Raw genomic sequence first — 27,103 nt, forward strand, 5'->3', positions numbered from 1 at the left:
ATGTTGTACAATGAAATTTTATGCACATTATAGAAAGTCACATTTGCATACCTATATATCTTATCCTGAAACCCTTTTTATTGGTTCCATGATCTGCTGACCACCGGAGAAATACTTCATGGCCATTGCTGGTTATATTTAGAGAAGACGAATAGTCCCCGCTGAGAGATATGAGTAATGGGCTATGACTATTTGGTCCTTGGTACAAAGGAAGGATAAAAAAGCAGGAAAAAAGGAGTTACAAAGTTTAAAATAACATACAACAAACCATATGCACACAATTAATATACATGCAAAACATCCTCAAAGCAAATGGCAAATTAATTTGAATTAAAAATTTAAAAAATGTTATAACTGGAAGCTATATATTTGCTCAAAATGGAAATTATTTTTAAGTATAACATGCAGTATACAATTTTAAAATAAAGTAATCCAGCAGTTCTTTTTATCATAACAAACCAAAATAACTGATTAAGATTTTTTTTATACTGAAAAATTATGATATGCATTAACAATAGTAATTAGACAGAAGCAATATAAAAAACCAATGATCCAAAGTTATGCATCCTATAGTTACCATCAAAAACTTCAAGTATATCAAATTCCTTTTCTGTCTGGAAGAATTCAAAGAACATGCTGATATTATAACCCTTTTCCACAGTAATGGTCCATGCACACATCTGGAGATTTGGGTAGCTGTCAGGATATCCAGGGCTCAGTATTACGCCTGTTGAATCCAGACGCATTTCATTGGCTGGACAGAGCACTGTGAGACAGAAAAATTGGCAAAAAAATTCCAAAGCCCATTATTTCTGTTTCATGTGATTGATGACATTTTCCTGAGTTTAAAAGAACAGCATTACTCATTCTATTTCCTTAAATTGAGCAACATGGTGATTTAAAATATGATAAGGGATTTAATTTTGAATTTATCTGGATTCACTAGGTCTACAAGAATAATAATAATCTCATTAAATAGAAATAGTTGACATTACCATGTTATTGGAAGTTTTTTCAAAAAATGTGTTTGCTTCATGATATATGAACAAATGCCTCCAATATATTCAAAATCTTACACTGCTAAACAGGAGCTTTAAAATCTTCTTATATTGACAACTAACTCCTAAATGAAAATGAGTTAGTCCTGAATTACATAAGAAAAATAATAGGATCTTAGTTTTCTCAAAAACACTAGATATAATATTTTCTCATAAATAACAAAAATCAGGTTTTATGTTGAAAAAGTTATTGAACTATGAAAAGTGATAAATAACACAGAAAAGCAGAGAAAGGGAGAGGAAAAGAGTATTTATCTTCATAAAAGAACTTTGTAAGGATCATAGAATATTTGGGTTGAAAATGACCTTTGAAGATCACCTAGTCCAACTCTCTGCAAATGCATCCAAACTAACTTGAAAATCTGTTTCTACCTGTGTATTTTAAAACATATTTGTATCTCAGCTGCAAATTAGCATCTAGTAGCTAAACTGCAAAAGTTGTTTCTCATGTCCTATGCTTGTTCCAATTAGTCAAGAAGAGATTGAATGCAGCACCTCTACTCCACTTAATAAAACTCATATGGCTGGAATCTGGCTGTCAAACTACGCTGCTGTGCCAGTTGTGACACATATCTCAAGAAAATGAGCAAGGTAATCCTCTCAGCTCTATATGCACATACAGACATATTTATATAAAAAATGTGTGGTAGGAAGAGAGTAACAGTAATCCGGCTGCACTCATTTATTTGCAGCTGGTTTTGCCTTGCAAACTGTCCTTAATTTCAGGATTTTCAGCTAAATATCCTTCAGAAAATTTATAGAGAATTTAAAGACTTGTTTTCTATTAAACAGATTCCCTTAGGAACTGGGGAATTTCCCTTAGGAAAGCTAAGTTTTATGTGAATCAGAGAAAATGTATCTGAGATATAGATAAGAGTCACCATTAAAGAATTTATTCAGGGTCCCCTTATTCTGATGCAAAATACAGTTTGAATCTTCTTACTCTGAAATTTTCATTTTATACTGAAAGGAGAAGCTAATTTAAAGGAAAATAAGGACAAAGTTATATGGTTTGTTTGGACAATACTCTATTTTAACTAAATAAGATTATAGAAATTGGCTAAACTTGTGGAATTAGGTGACTATTTTCACACCTAAAGGAAATCCACAAGAATTTTAAGAAATGCTCATCCAACTGAGACACACCAGAGAAAAACAGAGAAAAAAAGAGTGACATTATTTTAAATAGTACTGAATGTGATATAAACTAACCTGTAATAATTAAAATTACCAAATAAATATTAAATATACTTTGCTTCATTTTTAGGCATTCCTCAATTGCCTTGTATATCTTTACTGCAATATATTAGATTCAAGACTAATATATTTTTTCTTAAATTCTGCTCAGTAGCATTTTCCAGATTTACCTATGGATTAATTTTGAATGTAGGTAGGAATTTATTTCAAGTCAAAAACTAAAGAAACCTTCAATCTAATGTCACTTTATGCTAGCTAAAGCATACATAACATATATATATATATAACATATGCACAAGGTTAAAGTGTCAGGAATAACAGTATTAAGTTCAAAACCAAACATATGCTCTATGCAGTGAAAATAATTAGTAAACTGATACTAATATGAACCAACAGAAGAATTGAGACTTTTCCATGAAAGTGACTCATGTAGTGTGTTTTACTCTACACAATACAGTATGGTAGCTTGTCCATGGACCAATGTATTATAGTAAAATCATGAAAGACAGAAATTTTTGGCATGTATTTTTGATGCCTTTAGATTCCACAAAGCTCTCTATTCATCTTTCATTATTGAAATTTAACTTACATACTTAGGCATCATCTAAATAAATATAGAAGAAAATATGCTGCTGATTATTCTAGGTTGGCAGTTGGACTGGTCACTTTCAACACAATTTGACAAATTCCTTTGCAATTTTTTTTCAATTTTCTGAATCTAACTCTGAAGATCACATGAATTTCATTCTGCTTTAAACAGAAATTATGAGAGCATGGATTTAATATTAAGCATTGGAACCAATGTTTAGCATTCATATCTGACAGATAAAAGATTAACTATTGTAACTGAAGTCATCATTACTGAGTTTTTGTCTTGGGTCTTGCATAGAATACAAATATGCCTTCAGCAACACCACTGAGAGAATGCCTCAGGATCAGCACATATGTCTCTATTTGCCCTATCTAATATTGTATCATTTTAACATTTAAAGCAATGCCTGGAGGTTACTATGGTTTTCCACCTATTAAATGCTATACATCTGCCAAGCTAGGACTTAAATTTAAATTGGGGTGTTGAAAGCTATTTCTAGACGCATTTGTATCTAACTAAATGCCTGGATTTTCAGAAATTATCAGTGTAAAAGTTCTTATGAAACTCACATTTCAATTTGACTTTGCATTTTTAAGAACTAGACTCACTGCTGTGAATGATTTTGACTTCTGCACAGTTTTGTCCATAAAATCAGGGGAAAACAGCTTATTCAGTTGAAAGAGTAGACACTTCCAGCATTCCAGAAATGGAGGAAAGAGTATATTTATACAAGAATTTTTTTAACTCTCAGCTGAAACCTTAGGTGAATACTATAGTAATAATAATGTCCTTAAATTAATATACTGACGTTTAATTTCTTAACATCTATATTTTTCACCCTTTTATAACTTTAGAAATTGCTAAGAAACAGTAAAATATTGAAGTTTTACTTGTGCATGTAGTAGATTTATTCACAATTAAATTACTATTGCCAAATAAATCTTTCATCATGAGTATTTAATGGGGATGTTAACGAATTAAAATTACTGGAGAAGGACACACCAAAACATCAGATGGGTAGAAAAAACAGATGGCAGTTTTTCATATAATACAAATGTAAATCAAATGCACTTATTATTACTGATTTGGGAAAGTATTTTAATCCTGCTGTAAATGTTAAAATATTAAGCTCAGGAGCAGATGGATCACAAGGGAATATCACAGAAACTAGCAGAATTCAAAAGGGCTTTAGCATACATAACTTATACTTTTATGAGGCTGTGGTGTTTTGGTTTGGTGTCTTTTTTTTTTTTTTTCTTGAAAAGGCTTTATCAGGCATGCTTATAATTGTAGGTCCTTGTTTATCCTTCCAGATATAAATGGAAGAATTAGTAGGAAAACATAAATTCATGCCCGTCAGTGGAGCTTCAGAGATTCTATTTTTTAAATTAAGTATGTGCAAGGCCTATCTTCATTTCTTCCCTGATCAGTTTGGTATGACAGGAAAATCTCCTTTTTTTTTTTAATTATAGAAAAATTATGTTCTAGCATAACACATCTAATTTCAGCTTAATGAAGACTGGCTTAAAGTGTGGTTAGTGGCTGGCAGGACTGTAGTTGTTTTGACTTTAACAGTGAGATGGCATTATCTCTCTGTTCACAGTTCTCAATAAGAGATAAAGTGAACAAACACATGCACACACACACACACACATACAGAAAACCTGTTTTTTAGAATACATTGAATAAAAAATGCAAGTAGTTAAAACTGCACTGAAAAGTTATTTTGTGAGCTTGTTGACCGAAATCCAGGCTATGTTAATTTAGCAGTTTTGAAAATTCCCGTATAAATTTTCATACTATTATGTTGTAGAGAAAATTAAAGTCTCATTATTTGCTAGACTCCCAAAAAAAAAAAAAAAAAAAAAAAAAAAAAAAAGGAATTGTAGAATTATTTTCACAAAGTAGAGTAGCAGCCCTTTCAACTTGTGGAGTTCATTGAAAGATTACTAATTATTTTGCATTAACATCTGACATGCATGAAAAGAAATGAGTGATGTATTGGGATAAATCGTCAAAAGTCTAAAATAGTTTCAATATGCTGTCTTATGTAAAGAGATGTGAAAGTTATTTAAGGAGTCACCAATGAACTGGTCTGGAAAATAAGGAAAAGAAAGGAACAGAAGGGAAATAAAAGGAAAGAAAAAAAAAAAAAAAAAGGAAAAGAAACCTTGACAAGTAGGTGGTGCTCCATCCATCTGAAGTCTTTCCCCCAGTCGGCAGGTCAGGATCTCATTGCCAACCAGTGTAAAGCCCGGCTGACACTGGTACCTTATTATGTCTCCTGTTCAGAAAAACAACACAGGGCAAAACACAAACAAACAAAAGAAACATTAAACAGCAATTAACTGGGACTTTTAGCTTTGAAAACATTATTGATTAATGAAGTTTCTTACCAATATATTATAAAATGGGCTAAATGACCTCTGGCATAAACAACTATGATTAGTCTAGGAAATATGGTAAATGAGCTTTGAGTTGCACACTGTGCTGCATCTATCACTTCTTTCCACCACATTATTTTTTAGATAGTTAGCTAAGATGTCTGGGTTTGACTGATGCTGTGTGAACCAAATGTCCACAAAGCTTTAAACATTATAATTTATAGTGTAACCATTATGGAACTAAATAAAGGTCTAAGACCAAGTAAATAATTAATACAATCCTGAGGGGAAAAAAATTAAATAGCAGATGGATTTGTTGATGCTATCTAGGATTTGGCACTCTGAGAATAAGAAACTGTAAATTTTTAATTAAGAAATCAAATATATATATAGTTTTATGTACCAATAAAAGGAAAAACTTGCATATGCCAGCAGTTCTCTTTGGCCCATATTACAGAAGAAAAAGAAAAAAAAAAGTGATTTCTCTTTGTGTCCTATATGCGAATCATATATTGGTGGATACACTAAAAATATATATTTTTTTGCCATCATGTGAGCAAAACTAGCTGACCAGACATCTGAAATCAGATCATATAAATCATATTTCTTTGAATTATATGTGGCTAAGTAATATTATTGACATCTCTCAGAAAGTCAAAATGTCATCCCCGTTTCTGATCCTTGCAAGTTTCATAAATTTGATTTTACTTCTTAGGTCACTGAACCTTAATTCCGGTATAGAATATGCCACTATCTACATGTTTTCTTAGAAGTTTTGTTTGTTTACAGTGTAATACAATGTTTTGTATTAAACAGTATGAAAAAAGTATTTTTAAATTAAGTTAATTACAAAGAGTTATTATATAACTTATATGTAATCTCTGAAACATAGATGAGATTCGGGATGCATAAGGAAGAGAGAAATGATTTCCTAAAAAATGTATTGTCAAATAAAAGTCTAAAATATTGCAAGTACGATTTCCATTCTGAAAAGCACCATGTGCAAGCAAGTTTATTTCATAAACAAATTCTGCCTTTTTTTTTTTTTTTTTTTTTTTTTTTAATATTACCTATTTCGAATTCATCATCCTCAGCTAGAATTTCAGCATTTGGTATATTTGCTGGAGGCTGGCAGACACGGAGCTGATAGGCTATAAACAGGAACAAAGCACAGTTGACATTTTCAAACATAGTTATCATAGCCATGCAATTAACTGATTTAATATCCACATTAGCAGGATAAACATAAAAACTCAATTTATTCTGAAACTTTCAAAAGACCCAAAAGAAAGGAAATTAAACCATTGGAAATTGTGTCTGCATTCTCAATTAGCTATTTTGTTTTAGTGGCAAAACCCTCTTCATAAATACCATAAGATGCTTTCATTTGAGCAATCCCAGTCAAAAAGCAGGTTTTTTTGTATTTTTCAATCATTGCCTTATGGTGATGGGTTTTGTTGTTGTGGTTGGTTGGTTGGTTGGGCTTTACCATAGAGTTTTACTGTTGAACTCTTCCACTTTTGAAACCTTGTAATTAACACATGTTTTGGAATCCCAAAGATTCTACACAGAGGTAGCATAACTAAAGGAGAGAAGCATTTTGAGTATGAAATTCCCTAGATAAATAAACAGTTGTGGAGCATGCATCACCTGCAGATAGTGTCAGAGAACAATCCTGCTTTCAAAATTCTCATTGGAAGTTTCACTCAAAATAATTTTCCAAGATTTAGCACATGATGGAACAGCCAGGCAAATAACCAGGTGAAATAAATAGAGATAAGTAGGAAGTGTATGCAGAAGTGCTACAGACTGATTTTTCCCCCAAAGATCCAATGAAGATGGGCTCATGTTTGGAGACAGACAAAATATGATTTGATCTAAATACAATTAGGACAGAAATCTGTCAAAAGAAATCACTTTGACATATTTTTACCTACAATGGAGTCTTCCCTGTCCTAAAGTGTATGTTTAGGATAAAGCGTGCTTGGCTTTCATTAATATTACATTTTCATACAGTATTGGTTTATATCATTTCCCTTTGGCACAAAATATCATCTACTTATGGTAGATGAAAGTTCAGCTTCAGTAATACACATTCTTGGTTGCTTTGTGTGATTAGATCCTTTAGTACTCTAATTGTTCAAACTTTTGAAAATCACAGAATTTACACCATAAGTAAGACCTTTTGTTACTAATGAGTCACCCTTATTTGATACCTTCCTATTACACTCCTTTCCTTCAATCATGTAATGAAGATCTACTTAATTCAGTGAGTCAGGAAGCCTTAGAATAATGAAATTTAAAATAAAACACATCGATTAAACATGAAACAATTGTGCTGTTTGCATCTTAAAAAAATAATAGTAAAAATCATGAACATAATTAAAAATTAATTCAATAAAGAAGTCATACAATTTATCTCAAATGTCTTTCATTTTAGGGTAACAGGTGTATCATTAATTTTAATTCCAAAATTATTTTTTTAAATAAATTTGACTCCTTGCCTTTATTTGACTCCTTGACTGCCTTGCCTTTATTATTATAATTTTTGTTTGGCTGATACAAAGGATCATACACTCCAAGATACAGAGATATTTATTTATCTTGACAACATTAGTACAAAAATTGTTTAGTTTCTTTACCAGTAATCTTTGTGCTGCTCAGTTTGCATCTTTATTGCCCATTAGGGCCCACACCTGTAGTATGATAATTTTCACAACAAAAGAAACAAGTAAAAGGAGATCTTTAGAGACACTTTAATGCTAGCAAATTACTAGACCAGAAGAAATAGCCTCAAGTTACTCCACATGAGATTGGATATTAGTAAAAATGTGTTAACCAAAAGGGTTGCCAAGCATTGAAACAGGCTGTCCAGGGAAATGGTGGAGTCCCCATCCCTGGAGGTATTTACAAGACATGTAATGTGCTACTAATTAACATGTTTTAGTGGAAGAATTGGCAGTGTTTGGTTTATCGTTGGACTTGATGATCTAAAAAAAAAAAAATCTGAGTAATTCTATGATTCCATGAGCATTTTAGCATATGTTTGGTCATATACTGATATAGTAGTAGATATCAATACATATGGACTCGTTAATGAATACAAAATGTCATTTTGTCCTTTGCAAGTTGATACGTGCAATTTAGATGCCAAGATTTGGAATGGGAATTATGATCCCTCTCTGCCTAGCCCTGCTGGAGTTTCTACTCCATAGTCAATTGCTGGTGGATTTGTTTTTTCTGTTCTGTTTTGCTTAGCTTCAAATTCCTTTAATCACATCAACTCTGTCTATCTGTATTTACCACTGTCTTTAATAAGTCAAAAAGAAAGTCTCTCAGTCACAAAATTTGACCACGATGCAGAGAACAGGGTGTAGTCTGTTCGTGTTTCCTAGGATGTTCAATCCAATGGGCATTCACAAAGCACCTAAACTCACCCTTACTTCTCAATCTGTATCCCTGTAATTATAACAATGTAAAAGACACTTGGCCACTGAGGGTCTGGATGACTACAAAAAGAGGTAGAATTTGATCAATTAATTCAGACACATTTTCATTCAGTCAGTATTTAATTCAAGGGCAGATGAATGTTAACTACACTATGTAGTTCACTCTCATTGAACTATATAGGACAGTAAACAATAATCATACGTATCGTTCACTATCATTGGAATATCTACAAAAACAACACTTACATCAAAATATCCAAATGTCAAAAAGAAATACAATTTCCTCCAAAACCATTTAGGTTTCAAAGGAACTTTAGAAGCACTTCAAAAAGTAAAAGTATGTGCACCTTGAACTTCAGGATTTTGATGCTGCCTTCTTTGCTCACATCTCATTATAGGGCAGCCTTTTTATTTTTGTTTGACTAATAGTAAATTTAATAACTGTCAAGAAAATAACTTATTTTCATCATTCATGTTAGTCTTCCATATGTTTGCATTACCCTAGTAGTGGTTGATCATATTAATAACAGCCACTCTTCTTAGAAAAAGCAACTGATCTTTTAACACCTTGTCTTCCTCCAGCAACCAGTATAAACAGAGTACAAGTTTATTTCATCACACTTACCATGATAACTAAGTACAAAGAAGCCACTGGTAGTAAAGTCACTGTGAAACTTTATCAGAATCTGATTGGAAGTGCTATAGACTGATTCTAATGCAGTGTTGCCACTAAATTGTCCAATTTGAGGGGAGGTTTGGTCTGGTCCATCCCTAAGAAAAACAAACAGAAGAATTTCTTTCTGTGGTCCAAAAAATGAATATATTTTCTCCAAATTTTAAGTGAATGCAATAGATTTCCCCTAGATTATACTGCAAGGCATGAGACAACTAAAATAAGATAAAACAGACATCAAGGGCTGAAGACCACTTCATATCCTGTATGTGGACTGAATACTAATTCAACCACCTTTTGAAAGGAAAATTCTTATTTTCTAATAAAAATTGCAGCCAACCCAAAATTACTTAATTTGTGATTGTACTTCATCTACTTGCCACAACCTCTGATCACATTTGTGTATCCATACTTTCAAATGTGACTATCAGAAAATAAATAAAACTAATACTGTTCATGTCCCGCAGTCATTTGAATCTGATGATTTCTAGGAAAATTAAGAGCTAAATAGGGTTGTTAGAATTAATTAATAGTACAATTTTAAAAGACAAGAATGAATTTTGGCTTTACCAAAAATAAACCCAAAATGCTTACAGACTATTGAATACAAGATTCTCCTTGAAAACTGCATGTTGACATTAACAAATGTACATTTTATTTCCAATGTTTATTCTAATTTACTTTTAGATATGCTCTAATGTCAGCATTTTTAACCTAGCTTTCCCCCTCCAATAATTAATTGTTTTATTGTTATTATTTATAGTTTACAGTACACATGGGTAGATAAGAATTGATTTAAGTTAAGTTTTATGAGGGATTCAGAGTTTTCTCAATCAATTTTTTGCTGTGATATGAATTTTATATAAATGGTCGTGTCTTTTTGACTCAGGTAAGTATTAATATAATTATTGGTAGCTTTAATCAAAACTGAGCATGATATGCAGCAGATTAATTTCTTGAATCCCTCTTCACATGCATGTATTGATATTGTTTTGTACTGTTTATTATGATTTAGACAGTAATGTACTGCTGGTAAGATCATTGCTACCTTATGGAAAAATGAAATGCTTATTTCAATAGAAAAATTAAATCAAAGTTAGTACTGAACAACAGTGGAACTTTACAGAGGACAGAATCATGAAACAAGAATATTAACTGCTCATCCTTGCTTATTTCCGGATTAGAATTGTCAAATATTAAGCAACAGACGTTTAAATTTAAAGGTTTTTTAAATAGTTATTAGCATAATATATTTTAAAAGAAAATAATTTCAAAATAATAATACAGATTTTTTTTATTTTGAAAATTTTGTAGTAATTTGTTTGTACAAATTATGGCGTATTGACTCTTTCACTTCTGTTTTAGCAGTGAAATTGTATGCTTTGAAGCACCTGAATTGTGAATAAAATGGGGGGGGGGGGGGTTTGTATTGGAAACTGCTATAAAATTTTTGATCTGCATTATAAATAAATAGTATCCCAGAAGTGGTATAAGCTACATAATTAAATAGCCATCATGTATATAATGTAATTTTTACGTATATGTACAAATGAGGACTAAAGCCATTAAATGTCTTCAAATATGTGGTGGAGGGAATAATGTGATAGGCTGCTGCTGAGGGTCATCATGCAGAGCCATAACAGACATGGATTCAAGTACACAGAGAATATAATTTCTTTGCAGTTATCATTAGCTCAGTTACAGTTATTCTTTTTGTCATAGGCAAATATGATCCTCTTGTTTTATGTACTCTAAAAGAAGCCAGCTTGACAGAAGTGAATGAAATGTTGCCCTACTCTAATTTCTAGTACTCCTTTTCTAAAACACTAATACACACATCTGAAACTTCTTATCAGTCCTTTCTTAAGTATTATTTCTCTTGATTGTTGAAGAGCAATTATAGCATACCTCTGTATGCTTTTTTTTTGGTTGACAAACTTTTTTCTGATTTCTTGTTCAGCGTTATCTAGTGAGAATGGCCAACTGAAAGGCATGGATTAGTACAACTCAGTCATTTCTCTTAAAAGGAACACCAGTTCCAAGGGGAAAATCACAAACATATTCTTTTAAATTCATATTTGGTTACATAGTGTCACATGAAGATTAAATAAATGTCAAAAAGTGTTTTCTTACCAGACAGTTATGAAATCATATATTGGCTCTGTTTGGAGAACTGTGAAATTGATGTAGATTCCATTCCCAGGTGGTACTCTAACAAGCCAGAAGCAGTCTTGAAAGTTTGGATACTCATCAGGGTATCCTGGAGAGTATATGGTGCCATTCATTGCAGTTATGTTTCCTCCACACAGAGCTAGAAAAAAACCCACTTTTTAAAAATAGACAGTAAATGCTTTTTTGCATTCTACTTAGACTATATAAAAGCCCTAGTTTCAAACACATTTGGTACACTATAACTACATTGCATAAGACTGTTCCTGTGCAAAGAAAACAGATTTTATTCAGCTTTGTGCAGAGTCAGAAGTCTATTTTGACAATATTGGTCAAATATAAAAGTTTGAATAAACAATAATTCTGATGTCACAAATGCTATCAGAACTGGAATTAAAGAAATAAGTACATATTGAATTCCCTGCAGAACTGAAAATTACTTTGTTAGGGCTTTGTGTAAATTCCAGCTACAAATTAGCAACGATTCACATTAATTGTTTTCATGTGTGGTCACAAGAAGCTAGCCAACCAAAATTAACACATGAAAGCAGGCTCATAAAAGGTTGAGGGGTGGGTGGAGGTTGGCGGGGAACTTCAGCATTAAAACATTGTGTCCAACAGTATGAATAGTAATTTTGCATTTATGGTTATAAATTCTGGTAGATAAAGTAAGAGTCCACTCTGTAACTCATTTTGAAGAGTACTAATTCTAGATATCATACAGTGCAAGAGTGACCATACAGATTCTGGACTTTCATAAGTACGTATTTCTGGAAAACTATCACTCCAAATTAGATTGTTTTCTCCATAGATTTCAGATATATGTTGAATATGACACCACCCAGTTATTAGAGAAGAGAAATGTTATACAAGCCTAGTTCTGGTAAAATAAGCAAAGTACAAAATTGTATCATTTGCTTTAATTTGTATACATCTATTTTTCCCACTCCACAAGGTGCATGGTATGGCAACATGAATTTTCTAAAATATGTTTAAAAATCTGTAACCAGAGCAGTTTTGACATATAGGTTTGACATAGAGGAATCATGCATCATTTGTATTTAAAAAAGCATGTGTTATTGTTTATGTTTATACACTTTGGTGCTGAACTGTAGGGTGAGAAGGCCTCCATAGTGATACCTCAACCATTCAGACTCAACAGCTTGGGCACTGCTTTTCTTCAGCTTTAACCTTAAAGGCTCAAGGGGGTTTGAGCAGTACAGACAGAAATGGTTTTGCAGCCAGGTCTTAGGGAAGTGAAGACATAGTCTGATGACAGATATTGTCAGACAAGAATATTTATTGGAAAAGGAGAGGGAAAATAATCGAAACAGATTAAAGCAAGAGAGATGAATTAAGAAGGGTCAGAGAGTGTTAGATGATGTTGAGGACAGGTTAAAGGAATTTAGGTGCCTGGAATGCAAGAAGAGAACAAAACTGTTTAAACAGAAAGGAGGTTTAGTCATATTTAATTCAGATTGTCTGCTTCAAGAAATCTGAGGAATTAAACAAGCCTTGGTATATCTTGTCTTACAATAAAGACATTAAAGCAAATACAAATTTAAGACATGCCATGTGTTGCTGGTACTAGGCATATACAAAAAAGCCAACTTCATTTTAATGCTTTTGAACCCAAAGCCTTTATCTCAAATCAAACCAAGTAGACAACTCATTATCCTTTTGCTGCAACAATAAGAAAAAAAATCTTGAAAGTATCTGTAGCATATAAAAATGTCACAAACCCTTTATTAAAAATACCACAGTAAGTATCTCCACAAAACCCCACGTAATTTAAGAAATTTGTCTAGGAATTGACTAGTATTGACAGTCTGTAATCATGCAGCAAACATGCATCTCTTAGATCTCTGTAATCAAGTTGGTGGGTTTTTTTAATCTTTATTTTTCATATCAAATTAAGTAGAAACAAAGAATATCCAGCCACTGTTCAGGAACTTCATCAAAATTGATACTCAGAGAAACAATATGCTTTGGACATGTTAGAATTTACTAATTAAATTAATTTTTCCAGTAAGGTGTTTCAAAGAAACAGAAACACTGCATTCAATTAATAGTTTTGATTGTGAGGCATAGAAAATACAGCTAGAACTAACTAACAGGAAAAGCTAAGCGTTTAGCAGCTAAGACATGAACTATGAAGATATTACTATCCCACAGGATCCAGAAAATGGGTGGTGATACTTAATTATAATGAATTAACTCTTCCCCTTAGGGGAAAAAAACAAAACAAAACAAAACAAAACAAAAAAAGCCACCACAACACAATAAACAAATAATAATAATAATAATAATAATAATAATAATAATAATAGTAATAAATTAGCCAAACAAACAAACAAAAAACCAGCAACAACGTAGGTGTCATCTTTCTTTTATGTGATAAGGCTTCCCCTTCCGAATTCAGTACCAGTTTGGTCCTAATTTAGCTACCACATCCCCTAGAAATTCCTAAGGCTCACTGACTTCAAAAGGAATTTTGAATAATGAGGCTTCTCATTTAAATGCCTAAATGTGGGTATCAGGTGCAAAATATAATGAAAAAAATCCAGAAAACAGAGGGAGATTCTTATTTTCTATTTGGGTGGCTGCATTTGACTTTGGAGCTTTTTTGGAGGTGAGGTATTGTTGTGTTGTTGTTGGGGGTTTTTATTGGGGCATTTCTCTCCTACATGCTAGTGAGGATCCCATTTTCAATGCTGAGTTTTACCATTCAATATAGAGGGAAGATTGGCCTGTAAGTGGAGGACTGACCTCCTTTGGCCTCCTGCTTAGAGAAGGTTCCTTTCAGCATAGCTAGAGAGGAGATAAACACTTCTACAGAATCATCACAGTCATTCTGTCGCCTTAAAATTAAAGCTGTGTGCAAGTCACAGTTCCTTGAACCTTCTTACTTGTTTCAAGCACAAGCAAAAAAAAAAAAAAAAAAAAAAACCAAAAAAAACCAGATGTAAAAGGTTAAAAAAAATGTAATTTTAAAAAAATCCCATTCAGAAAAAGCCTGTGTACAAACAATTTTACAGAGAACTGGCTGGAGGACGACTTCACCCTAGACCATCTTTCTAACTGATAAGAAAGAACATAGGTGGCCAGAATTGGTAAATTCAATTTTGAAGCCTTTTATCTTAATTTAGTCCAGAGTTTATACTCTATTGCCTCACCTAGATTAAAAGCATCATGGGTCTCCTCATTAGAGGCTTTAAAGCCTAACCTTCCAAAATTAAAGGTACTGTCTCAGGCAAGTTTTCAGAGATTTCATATCACAAAACATTTCAGCTTCTCTGCTAAAATTTTAATGTGCAAAATAGAATACTTCCTTTGCAAAGACCACACTGTAAAAATACAGGCCTCTGTTAATCAAAAAAGCTGAAATTAGTTCAATTAACAATCTTAGGAAGACCTTCAAATGATGAAGGGTTTATAGGTCACTTGGAACATACCTTCACATCTGGGGAGAGGATGATTCCAGTTGCGACTGATGCCATGAAGACAAGTCAGAGCTGAATTCCCAATCAATGTGTAGCCAGGAAAACACTCAAATGAAATAGTTTGTCCCACAGTAAAGTCATTTCCAATAACAAAACCATTACGAAATGGCCGAGGATCAGGACAGCTTTGTAGCTGATATGCTGAAATAAATGATAATAATAATAATAATAATCACTAAAATAAAAATTCTGGTTGTTTTTTAAAAAAGAGATTTTAATTAGAATAAAATTGAAAGTCATGGACAGCCCATACATTGAGAACCAAATTTCCATGGTGATCAGATAATTGATTTTACACCTGGAGAAGAACAGTGAAACCAGCTATGTTTCTGTGCTGCAAAATAACAATTCTTTTTGCTGTTTGAAGATACTATACTGAGATAGATGACATGCTTTTCTGATCCAATAGGAGTTGCCAGGTTTTACATTCTTATTTTTAAGGAAAAGAAGAAATAAACATGTCTATACTTTTATTTGCTTTTTCCAGAAGAATTACAAGGCTCTACAGTGAACTGGAATATCAAAGACTTTATAGTGAACTAGTAAAATTTGAAAACAAGCTTTTATCACACATCTTGGTGATTTTTTTCCAAGAAGATTTGAAGCATTGTCTTCTTATTACCAATGTGAGAACAAATAAGCTGTGTAAAGTCAGAAGTATAGGAACATCATGTTGTATATTGTTGGATCTAATCTCCAATAACAGGATGGGGAAACTGAGAGGCATTCCACGAATCTTTTATTCCATTATCAGTCTCAGTGAAGGTGGAGACATAAAAGATGGTAAAACTCACACCATAACAACAGAAGACCAAGTTCTCTTTATTACAAGGCCCTTTAAAAGTGTTTTAGCGGATAGGCTAATGCTAAAAGTTTATGAGCATCTACTTAAGCAAATCAATAAACACTGCATATACACCTTACAGCATACAATAGTTGCTTGTTTTATATTTTTTGAAGCGCAGAAACTTTCTATGCTTCAAATATTTCAAGGCCTAAAATCCAACTCTGATTCAAACCTCTATCTATGTAAGCTTATTGCAAGGCTGTGAAAATCCTCTGCTTTTTCAGTTCCCACAATGTTCCCACAGTATATGTTCAAAAGAATCAGTTCTGTCTTTTGTGGTTAAAACACCGAAAAGAACTTACCAGTGTTTTGACAAATGACAGCATTTCCAAAATTATTACTGTTACCGTTAATATTGTATGGTCTTATGTTTTTACTGTCCTTAGCAGTTTAGGCCACAAATTGAGATTTTCTTTAAAAGCTAAATCTTTTTACAGTGGCTCACTTCCAGAATGTTACACAGAGTTCAAATCAATTTGGACTTGTTACTATTAAAAGAATAAGAGGAGACTGCTCTAAAGTAAAAACTCTTTAAATCACTCTCAGGTGTTATTCATACAATGAAAACAGGTCTACTTTAAAATACACATTTGACCTTTTTTCATGAACAGTAGTGATCTAATCCCTTTTAAATGAAAATGCATTTCTATAAATAGAACTATGAACTCGTGATCTTTACCAGCTCAGCAGACCTACTTGGGTACAAAAGGACAAGAACCTTCAGGGAAATGGTGAACTAGGAAATAAAATGGATTTGGAGATTTTTGGTTTGGCATTAATTTGCACAAGCCTACTTGATCCAGTAATATTATTTAGATCTTTACCTTCCAGAACCCATTAAACAAAATTAAAATTCCAATATGCTTCCAAACATTGAATAGAGATGTATCTTTTGTAAATGCATGCAATGCAAATTAATATGCCAATCAGCTTCAGATATTGGAAGTTATCTGTTTGCTGACATTTGACCTGAATTTAAAGAAAATATGCAATTAATTTGCTTTTTCAATCTAACTTTCTTCACTCCTCTGTTTTATCTCAATGGGAGTTGGAACTTGGGGCTTGGGACTGAAGCACAAAATCTTTCATATCTATTTTTAGGAATTTCCAAAACCTCATAAAATCTTTAACAGCCACCTTTTTCTCTCATAAGAATGTCCAAATCTCACCTTGATATACAATATGAAATCCTTGTTTGTTCTGTGAGTAGTCACTGTGAAAGTATAAGCTGGTTTCATGAGTTGTGCTGAACAGAGAGGCTGGTAGCTGAGGGCCACTTAGTCTCCCAATAACAGTGCTAGTTTCCGTAGATCCACTCCTAACTTCTAAGTAATCGTGTATAGTCTCCGTTGAGAAATTCAAAAATTGCAAATGGACACCTGAAAAACATTGTCAGTAAATAAACACCACCAGTACCAAAACTAGGAGGGAAAATAAAGTATGTACATCTTACAGTGATAATTGCAGAAAATAACCAGTGGAAATGCATGTGCTACCTGGCAAATGTCTGTATATTTCCCATCTATCATCTGCCAGCAAACTTCAAATTGGACTAGAGGGTCAGCAGAAATGTCTTGGGTCCAGCTCAGGGTATCAGGCAGGCAGAGCCTTTACTGGTACACCAAGGACTTGTGAAAGCAGGGTACATGGTGAATACATGTGAGTGCTACACACACACTGTGTTATATGATGGTTTTGGTCATAGAAATTTCTGATTATTTGGTTCAGTAAGGAATAGGAAAGTAGCTTACTATCCATTAAGTTATCTCTCCTAACCAAATGAAGTATTACAAAAATTATGTGGCATGAAAAGAAAATTCTATGTACTGAATAGTGACAGTGCTCTCTAACACTGCGGGAATCAGCCTGGCAGAGGCGCAGGGCCAGCCAGATCTCACTCCTGGCAAGCCTGACCTTGGCTTCAAGCCCTTGGAGGCATTTATTTAACTTAAGGTGAGACAGAGATCTTCCCCCAGGTGACTTTGCCATTATTATAGTAATGAACCCAAGTTCTGCTCCCCTATTGGTTACCCCTGTTCAATATTTGGTCATGTTTCTAGAATCCTCTATCCCCAAGTCTATATATTGTCACTCCTCCCTATTTCTGGTCTTTGGTGTTTTGTCCTTACAGTGTGCAGTTTTTGGGAACTGTCCCTATTTTATTTTCCTATTCAAGTGAATTTTCTTTTTCAGACACACCATTGCACCCGCTCCTTCTTCAGCGCCGCATTTGCCCTGAATATCAGGGAACCTAAAAGACGTGTCACAGCCACCCTCACTGTGACAAACACAATTTCATATAAAACTGAAAGTAAAAGATATAACATCAGATAAATTATTCAAAGTCATTAATAGTTTTGTAGCTCCTGAACTGTAATACCTAAATAGTGTTTCTCACTGCCTTTTAGAACGTTCCCCCCAGATAACGTGTAAAGTGTATGAATGATTTTCTGAAGCATGAAGCATTTTATATGCAAGTTAGGTGCAAAATTAAATTACTGTAACTCTGATAATTTCTGTCTTGCTTTATCTGAAGACAGTCTATAAGTGATAAGAAAGCTTTTTCTTATAAGTGTCATTCTTTGACTTCGTCAGCCTTCCAAATATTTCCTACACAAAGAATCAAGCTATATTCAAACTTTGCTCTTTCTCTATCATGATATTTTGGCTTTTCATTTAAACCTGTGAACCATACACTTAGCCAAAGTTTAAGCTATCATTAATAACTGCCAGCTCACATGACCTTGCTCTCAGTTTTTTCCTCTTTCACCAACTTTCTTTGATACAAAAGTAGAAATATATATTTGCTGGTCATCCCGCTCTCTGTATCGCACTTTCTTTCTCTTCAAGTTTCTGAATCAGATCAATCTTCAGAAGTATTCATCCCTTGCTCTGTCAGTAGCACCTGCTTCTATTTTTCTGAGACTTCAGCTTCTTAGACTCATTTTTTCTATGCCTTTCTGCAGTTTTGGACACGCCGCTTGAAAGAGTAGTTAATATATTTATATATGCAAATAAAAACGGTGCCCTTGGTAAAAATATATGCCATTAGCTAATATTCAGTGGGCAAGCTTCTTATAATTGGGAGAAAGTCTTCCTAAAAAGAGTTAAACAAGTGAAAGTCTATAGAAGGCTCCCATGATGCTGTTTTTTGATTTTTTTGTATTTACGACACAGAAGAGTTGGACATAAGTGCCTCCACTAGATCAGTGACAGGATCATTAAAACCAGCTCTAGCCATCACCTCTTCAAATATCATGTTTTTCAGTTCTTTTTACAGTGAAATTTTATTTTAATGTTCAATTTAGTTTCAAATATATCTCATTTAGAAAAGCTAAGAAATATCAAGCACGTTTCAATCTGTGCAACTTTAGTTTTCTTCTAGAAAATGAAACATTTCATTTTCCCATATATGAACTGGAAAACAGTTCATAAATCCAGTGAATAAACTTCAGTTAGTACAAAGAAGTCCAGAACTATTGATTTCGGTGGTTAAACTTACTTATCCAAGAAACTGTTTCCAAAACTTTAGTAGCTGAATCTCCTGCCTAATGGAAGACAAACTAAATAGGATGTTAATAATGTAAAGTGCAAATAGCAGTCTGAAGAGTTAGAATTATCAGACACATAAACCTGGCAGCATGTAAGCAAAGAAAACGGAGTAAGGAACAGGAAGTACAGGAAGAGAGACAGGATAGCAGTAAAGTGAGGGAAGAGGCAATGCATTTGGGATAAAAAGACAGCACGTTCTGGATGCAACTGAACATACCATTTTACTAAATTTGAAATTTAACCAATATTCCAGAGTTTATTGTTTTTTATTAGAAAATGTCTTTGGAATCATCTGTCAAAATATCCTGTTCCCTTATACCTCCAAATATCCCTTTCTCCTGTGCATTCAATCCAGAAATAATGCACCTACTACTGTTTTTGGAGGGTTTTTTGTTGCTATTTTTTTGGGGCTTGTTTTGATGACTTAACAAGCAGAAATCTATTTGAGATTCTAGACAGCGTTATGACTCATAATGGAGCACTACAAATTGTCCCATCAGACTATCAAAAATTCAGGTAGTGGCAGAGTTAAAATGTCAAAGTTATCTCTATAAAATGCTAAGACAAAAAAAAAATCAATTATTGACTGTAATCTTGTGTGCTTTGAACAAAATGCAAACAAACAAATTGGGTTTTATATAGAAATCCCTATTCTAATATAATGGATTTCCCCCAGATAGATCTGGCTAAGTCAATGTTACAGAACTTTTAATATTTTTCAATATAAACAACCCATGCAGAACAATTGACTTTCATTTAAATCATTAGAGAACTAGGCTCATGGGATTTCTACTCAAAAATATCACAGAACTGATTTTAAAAAGAGTAGGGAAAGAATCTGTACATATGCAGAAGAGAACACTATTTGGAATGTCACACTCTCTCTGGAAGATGCAGAAATTCTGTAACAACAAGTAAAGAATATGACAGAAGATGGCAAGTATAAAACAGAAAACAATGAGGCTTGTCTAAGAAAACCAGCACACCATTCAACTATCATATAAAGAAAAAATCCAAGTGCACATACTCCTTAAAAAGTGCCACATGTTTAAAAACTAGATAGGACAAGTCTACTGGTTAGCTTTGAATAAAAATTTCACAATAAAATATGCAAAGGATCCACCCAAAGTTGCTCAAGAGGTTAGCTAATGTAATTAAAATCCTGATAATACCTATACAAAATCATGGTGAAATAAGAGAAGCTCTTGTGACTTGAAAAAGTCTGAATATATATTCACCTTTAAGAAAAAAAAAAAAAAGGACCTGGGAAATGGCAACTACCAGTTCCCTGCAGTCCTTGGAAAAATTATGGAAATTGTTTATTTGAAGGCAAATTCCAAACATATAAAAGACAAAAAAAAAACTCAATTAGGAACAATCAGCATGAATTTCTTAAAAGAAAATAACACTTAATAAACCATTATATCCTTCTATTATTAAATTGACAAAGGGAGAAAAGTATATATAATATACTTTCACTCTGCTATGGCTTTTGGCCCATTCTATAACATTCTCATCTGAAAGCATATATGAGTTTGATGAATGGAAAGGAAGTCAGTTAAAAATTAACATAACTTTGAGGCTCCAAGGGTGATAATCAGGCATTCAATGGTTGGCAGCCAGTAAAAATCACAATATTCTGTGGGTTGCTACGAAAGCTTACAGGGTTTTTTTTTAGAAGAGACTTGGAAAATGAGAATGCATCCTCAACAAATGCGCAGAGGATACTAAACTAGGGCTGGTGGATGATATACTAAATGGCACAATTTTTGTCTGAAGAGCACTAAAAACTTGAGCACTGAGTGAATAAATACTTTTTAAAGGTTTGCACAAGGAGAGGTACCGAATTCTACATCTGGAGTACAACACCTTTGTCTGCTATAGGCTGAGGATTGATTAGGTGAGTAGCAGCCCCAGTGAGATGGTTCCACCAGTTGTGGGCTTGATCCAGTGTTCCTGAACATTCTACTTTGAGTGGGAAGTTTCACAGCATTAAGTAAGAGGCTTCTACATTTCCTTAAAAAGAGCATTTCTATGCTACTGTGAGTTTCACCTAGGATATGCAAAGAAGCTTAATGATAAAATAATTAATAAAAATGTAGCTTTAACTTCTGAATTGACTTGGTGCAAAATATTCAGTAGTTTGTTGTTGTTGTTGTTGGGTTTATGACTTCACAAAAAAAGAAATCAATCCTGTAAAGTTATGAAATTGTGCTGAATTCTAATTAAACCATTTTGTCTCTACCAGAAAATTTTGGCATATATTAAATGAAAAACCAAGAATCTTGTAGCTATTCTATTTCAAATTTTTCTTTTAAGATTTTGCTAACTTCTTCAATGAATTATAATTACTTTTGGGTTTTTTGCTAGGAGAAAAATTAACAATATTTTAAAATCTATGTTCAGTGCTTTACACTCATAAAACAGCAATTTTAAATTCATAAAGAACACATACCAAACCCAATAGGCAATTTTATTGTCCATGTGCAATCCAAACTGCTAGGATAGTTGCCAGGAAACCCCGGACTGAGAATCACTCCACTGAAGTCTGACATGCCACCACCACATTGTGCTAAAAAACAAACAAATGAACAAACCCAAAAATATTTTTCAGAGGAGTGAAATGAGCTTAAAAAAATTATTCCATAGCATGAAGATCTTTAGAGCATTAATAATATAATAATACTTAGGGTTATATTTAAATAAATGCACAAACATATCTTTACCACTATATATCTGTAAGAAAGTAATTTAAAAGTATTTAAAAGTACAAATTTGAAAATTTGTATCAACTCTGAATCCAGTAGATTTTAACTTGGGGGATACATGCATGCAAAACAGAACAGATTACAGAACTGCAGAATCATTTAGATTGAAAAATATCTCCAATATCATTGAGCCCAACCTCTGACCAATCATCACCTTGCCAACTAGACTAAGGCACTAAATTCCACAGCCCCTTCCTAAACACCCACAGTGATGGTGACTCCACCATAGCCCTGGGCAGCCCATTATTTGAAGAAATTTTCTGAAATTCCTGGCCATCCTTTCCATAAACAGATTCCTCTTGTTGTCCAACCTGAATCTCCCCAGGTGCATCTTGAGATTCTGTCCTCTCATCCTGTCACTTGTTGCCCAGGAAAAGAAACCAACCCCCACTTGGCTACAGCCTCCTTTCAGGCAGTCACAGAGAGGGATAAGGTCTCCCTGAAGCTCCTTTTCTCCAGGCTAAACACCCCCAGCTCCCTCAACTGCTCCTAAGACTTGTGCTTCTGCCAGTGTCATTGCCCTAATGTTTACTACAGGAACTGTCCTTGTGGCAGGCAAGCAGCACACATCAGCTTAGAGCAGCACTGAGACAACTGCATGTGTGTAAAGGAGCATCTGAACAGTATAAGGTGATGCATTATAAAAAGACTCTGTGCTTAAAGTGTTTCAAGAGGCCTTTTAAAAGCTGCATTTGCGTCCTGTTGTTCTAAAAATGAGATAAAATAACCAAATTTAGAAGAGCACACATACAAATACTCTCAGAAATTAAGCTAAATTCATGTCTTAATTTTATTTTTGTTTTCAGGCATGACATCAGTAAATAAAATTACTTAGACATCCATATTACATTTAAAGATGGTAATTATGATAAATATAATTTTGTTTAGCTGTTTTGTCCAAGCAAAATTTGCTATATCATTTGAAACACAAGTAAAAATCATTACTTCCAAGCAAAAGGAAAAATACAAGAAAAAGAACCCTCTAAAATTTCAGCACAGCGTCTTTATCTTCAGAGTTTACCAAAAGCAGTGCAATTATAATATCAGACTCCTAACCATATGTTAATGCATAATGACAAAAATGGAAGACTAAGTTCTGAAAAAATTCTTACAAATATCTCAATCTTGTTGAATATTTATAAATTGTAAGCTGAGGGAGCTCAATACCTGACAGGAGGTTTTTAACACCCCATAGGATTAAGAACAGGATTATGTGAGACAGCTCAAGAGGATATATATTAACTGCCTTGAAGAAAAGCAAACCAAAAATATCTTTTATGAGATCTGCAGCATCCTGCTTTCCATACATTCAAGATTACTAATCCTGATAACTTTTAGTGTTAGAGAACCCAAACAAAAAAGGCATTTCTATGCAGTGAAAGAGATTACAACTAGAAGGAATTTTAAATTCCTCACATTTATTCATCATATAAAAAGAGCATATTTAAATGCACTTCAGAGGTTTAGTTTTGGTTTTTGACAGATTTTCAGTGCTTTTTCCAATAATATTATGGACATAATTTAACTTGAAAAATAATGTGTCTTCTGAAATTAGATTGACATGCTTATGTTGAAATTAGACATGAAAATATAATGTTATTTTATTTTAATATCTTCTACAATTGCCATTACTCTTCTGGGGAAATGAATCCTAAATAAATTAGCTGTGTTTCAAGGGTCTTTGGAGGTGTCATTCCTGATAATGAATTGATGATATATCTGACTAGAACACATAGAATCATATCATAGAACAGTTTGGGTTGAAAGGGATAAGTGTATTTCTTTTACTTCTTGGAAATTACAGAAAAATTTGCCAACATAAGTGCACAGAAGCCTTTGAAAATCTCTAATTAAATTTTAAAATCTTCACATTTAACTAAGTTCCTACAGTTCTCCCATTTTTTTGCCACTACTTGTGCATATAATTTTTGAGTTTTCTGGTTTTCTCATTCTGGCATATTTAAGAAAAATGATGTATGTTGAACGTACCTAAACATATTGGAATGGGATAATTCCATCTTCTTACTGGTCCAGGCATACAAGTGATATGTGAATGTCCCTAAAATGACAAAATATTTGCTAATTAATATAAAAATATACAGTATACAGCACATTAGTATTTCAACAAAAAGAATGTATTATTTAAAACATTGTCAAAATACACAAAATCAAAAAGATATAATAATTACATTGTACAGTGTGGATTGTATCATGCCTCCAATACAGCAGAAAAAGCTGTGACTCTTAGTTCACGACATGATGGTGTCTATGCCATTAATATTATTTCTTATAACAGAATCCACCTGAATTCTATGCATGTTTTAGTATAAACCAAGGGTCTGGAAACTATGGGTCTTACTGAAGCAAAGTTTGCGTAGTATGGATTTACATCATTTGCTGAACATGATAAAACTATATATATATTATAAATTATGTAAGTGCTGATTTTACATCTTAAATTCATCATAGACACACCCTCTCTATTGCTCATTGACCTCATGGAATTCAAATTGTCTTCCAGAGAAAGCAAACAATAAGGGAAAATCTTAAGACAGAACTGTACTTGGGATATCTTCCAAAACCATCTAGTCAGACTGTATAAGTCAGAAAAACCATATGGAGGGAAGAAACTTTACATGTGTGTTTGCACAGTCCATGCTCCTAAATTCTTTAATTTCTATATTTTACATTTTCTTTATTGCAGCCATTTACTGTTGCTTATCTGTTCATGCACACACACACATCTCTATTTAAGGTGGGAATTAAAGCAAAGGACCAAAAAAAATTTCTCAGGCTGTTTCTGAGAGTGGCCAGTTAAAACCAGACAATATAAGAAGAAAACTTCAATAGTCATTCTCAGAGCTGCAATCACAGAACATGTATTTCATCTATTATTGAGAAATGCTAGAAATATGCAGGCATGACTAGGAATTCTATCTTGAAGGGGAAATTGGGATATAGGTCCCAAATCCAAACAGCAGTTAAAATCTGGAAGCTGACAAGACTATTTTGTTTCTATCACTATACATAAACTGGGCTTTTTTGGTTTTGCTTTTTTTTTTTTTTTTTTTTTTTTTTTTTTTTTTTTTTTTTTTTTTTTTTTTTTTTCCAAAGAATATAATTTAATTTCTTTTTTTGATGCAGCACATATAAACCTAGTATCTAGGTTTTCAAAGAATTATGTAAAATAAGCATTTGAAAATATTAGCATTTTTAAAATTTCATTCAGTTAGTCTGACATCAACATGTTATAGGTGAGACTGTTATTAGTGGCATTTTGCTCATTCTGGTGTATTTTGCTATTTTGCTCCAAAATTATCCATAACTCTGTATAACAGCAGTTAATCACGTGCTGTTATACAGAAATTATTTTCTTCCTTTAAGACTGTTCCTTTTGCAATGCCTGGGTAATGTGATGATTTTCTATCCTTTTGGCTCTCAGAGAGCTAGATAAATGGAAGACTGTAGAATCTGCTGACTCTTTTTGAGGATTCTCAAGTAAAAACAATACTCAGTTTTGTATCAGATTCTATGGCATAACTGTACAAGTTTTTGACATTATTTTTCACTTCTTTCCTATAGGTAGACAGGTTCCTACTGTCCTACTGCCATTAGGAACTGTCATACTGTCAGGTGATTTACAAACACTGCAGTTCCCCTGGATAAACCTTTTGCTAGTGCAAAAACATTGCAAATTTACTTGGCAGAAATGCACCCTTATTTGATTAATATTTTGGAGAAAAAAACCCCAAGAAATTGCTGAAAGAAAAGAGCTGATACTATCTGATTTACTAAGAAAAGCAATTATTTCTTCCCCTTTGTTTATTCTTACTCCCTCTTTTTACTTTCTTTTTCCTCTTATGCATAGAGAACTACTGTTAATTGTTCATCAAGTGACGTTAATTTTGCTAACAGTTCATGGTTCAGCTATAATTATCAAAGACATCAACAATAGAGAATGATCAGAAGAAGCACCAAGACATATACTTCTGATGGAATATTTGTAGCTTCTAATTTACTCTCTGGTAGAAAAACAAGCAGTCCTGTAAATTTATCATGTGTACCCAATTCCTGAAGAGTCCAGCATCCATTTTGCACTGACAGACCCAAACATAACCATGTTAAAGAACTGAAAGACCTCATTTGAAATAGGAAACTTGGCTTACCTGAAGAGAATAACCCTGGTCACACTGGAAAGACACCACATCTCCAACCATGTATCTGTCTCCAATTTTGATCCCATTACTTGGGGTCTGAGGTTCAGGACAAGAGTCCAAACCTATAGCTGAGAAGAAGAGAGAAGTTTAGTCTATCTAATGAACAGAAAATTGATTTTTAGATTCGCAGAGGACTGTGTACAGTGCACATAGGCACGCTCTGTTGATAAGCTTTAGGATGCTCTTGGGAATCAGCAGTTGTCTGTGGACAAGCAGCGTATTATTTCAGAACAACGACGGTGCATAGGGAGAAAACATCTTCTTTCCTGTGTAAAGGAAAAGGATTGGTGTGGCAACAAACACTTCCTTGTTGCCCTGAATTTTCTTGCTTTCGAGTCTTTGAATCTTCGTAGCATGATTCTCACGCAACTTCATGTAAACTATATGTATTTTTAGAATTTATCTACTTGTATTTGCATAGTTCTCCTCTGGGAGAAGAACATGATGGATGGTAATGGTGACCAATGGGATTCATGAGGTTGCAACCTTTTTAGCCAATCTTTGGCTTTTGTACAAAGCGTATATAAGTTGATGGAGTCGGAAAATAAAGAAGCTTTCCATGTCTGACCTGGTGCTGCCTGCTTGTCCTCTGTGTGTCCTGAGATAGCAGACACACTTCCCAAGCTGCACTTCTAAAATTCCACTACCTCCTGCCACAGACTCATTCATTTCTACATCCAGTTTCAGTCCTAAT

The 27,103-nt window shown here is 33.4% G+C and overlaps 1 protein-coding gene across 3 annotated transcripts in view; it reads right to left on the reverse strand.

Annotated features, from left to right (window-relative positions):
• The window catches only part of CSMD3 (CUB and Sushi multiple domains 3), a gene marked incomplete at its 5' end in the record, with an annotated part of 578,503 nt that overhangs the window by 74,937 nt on the left and 476,463 nt on the right, over positions 1–27,103 (reverse strand). For all 3 annotated transcript variants that reach the window (XM_083859670.1, XM_083859669.1, XM_083859668.1), the window contains 11 exons: positions 52–198; positions 578–766; positions 5,018–5,131; positions 6,302–6,382; positions 9,306–9,451; positions 11,487–11,664; positions 14,978–15,166; positions 17,042–17,251; positions 21,880–21,996; positions 24,182–24,251; positions 26,359–26,477. In XM_083859670.1, coding sequence (XP_083715796.1) covers positions 52–198; positions 578–766; positions 5,018–5,131; positions 6,302–6,382; positions 9,306–9,451; positions 11,487–11,664; positions 14,978–15,166; positions 17,042–17,251; positions 21,880–21,996; positions 24,182–24,251; positions 26,359–26,477 — 1,560 coding nt within the window. The remainder of the gene's footprint in view (positions 1–51; positions 199–577; positions 767–5,017; positions 5,132–6,301; positions 6,383–9,305; positions 9,452–11,486; positions 11,665–14,977; positions 15,167–17,041; positions 17,252–21,879; positions 21,997–24,181; positions 24,252–26,358; positions 26,478–27,103) is intronic.

Source organism: Zosterops lateralis, assembly GCF_965231275.1.
Source record: "Zosterops lateralis genome assembly, chromosome: 1".
In the NCBI taxonomy this organism is placed as follows: domain Eukaryota; kingdom Metazoa; phylum Chordata; class Aves; order Passeriformes; family Zosteropidae; genus Zosterops; species Zosterops lateralis.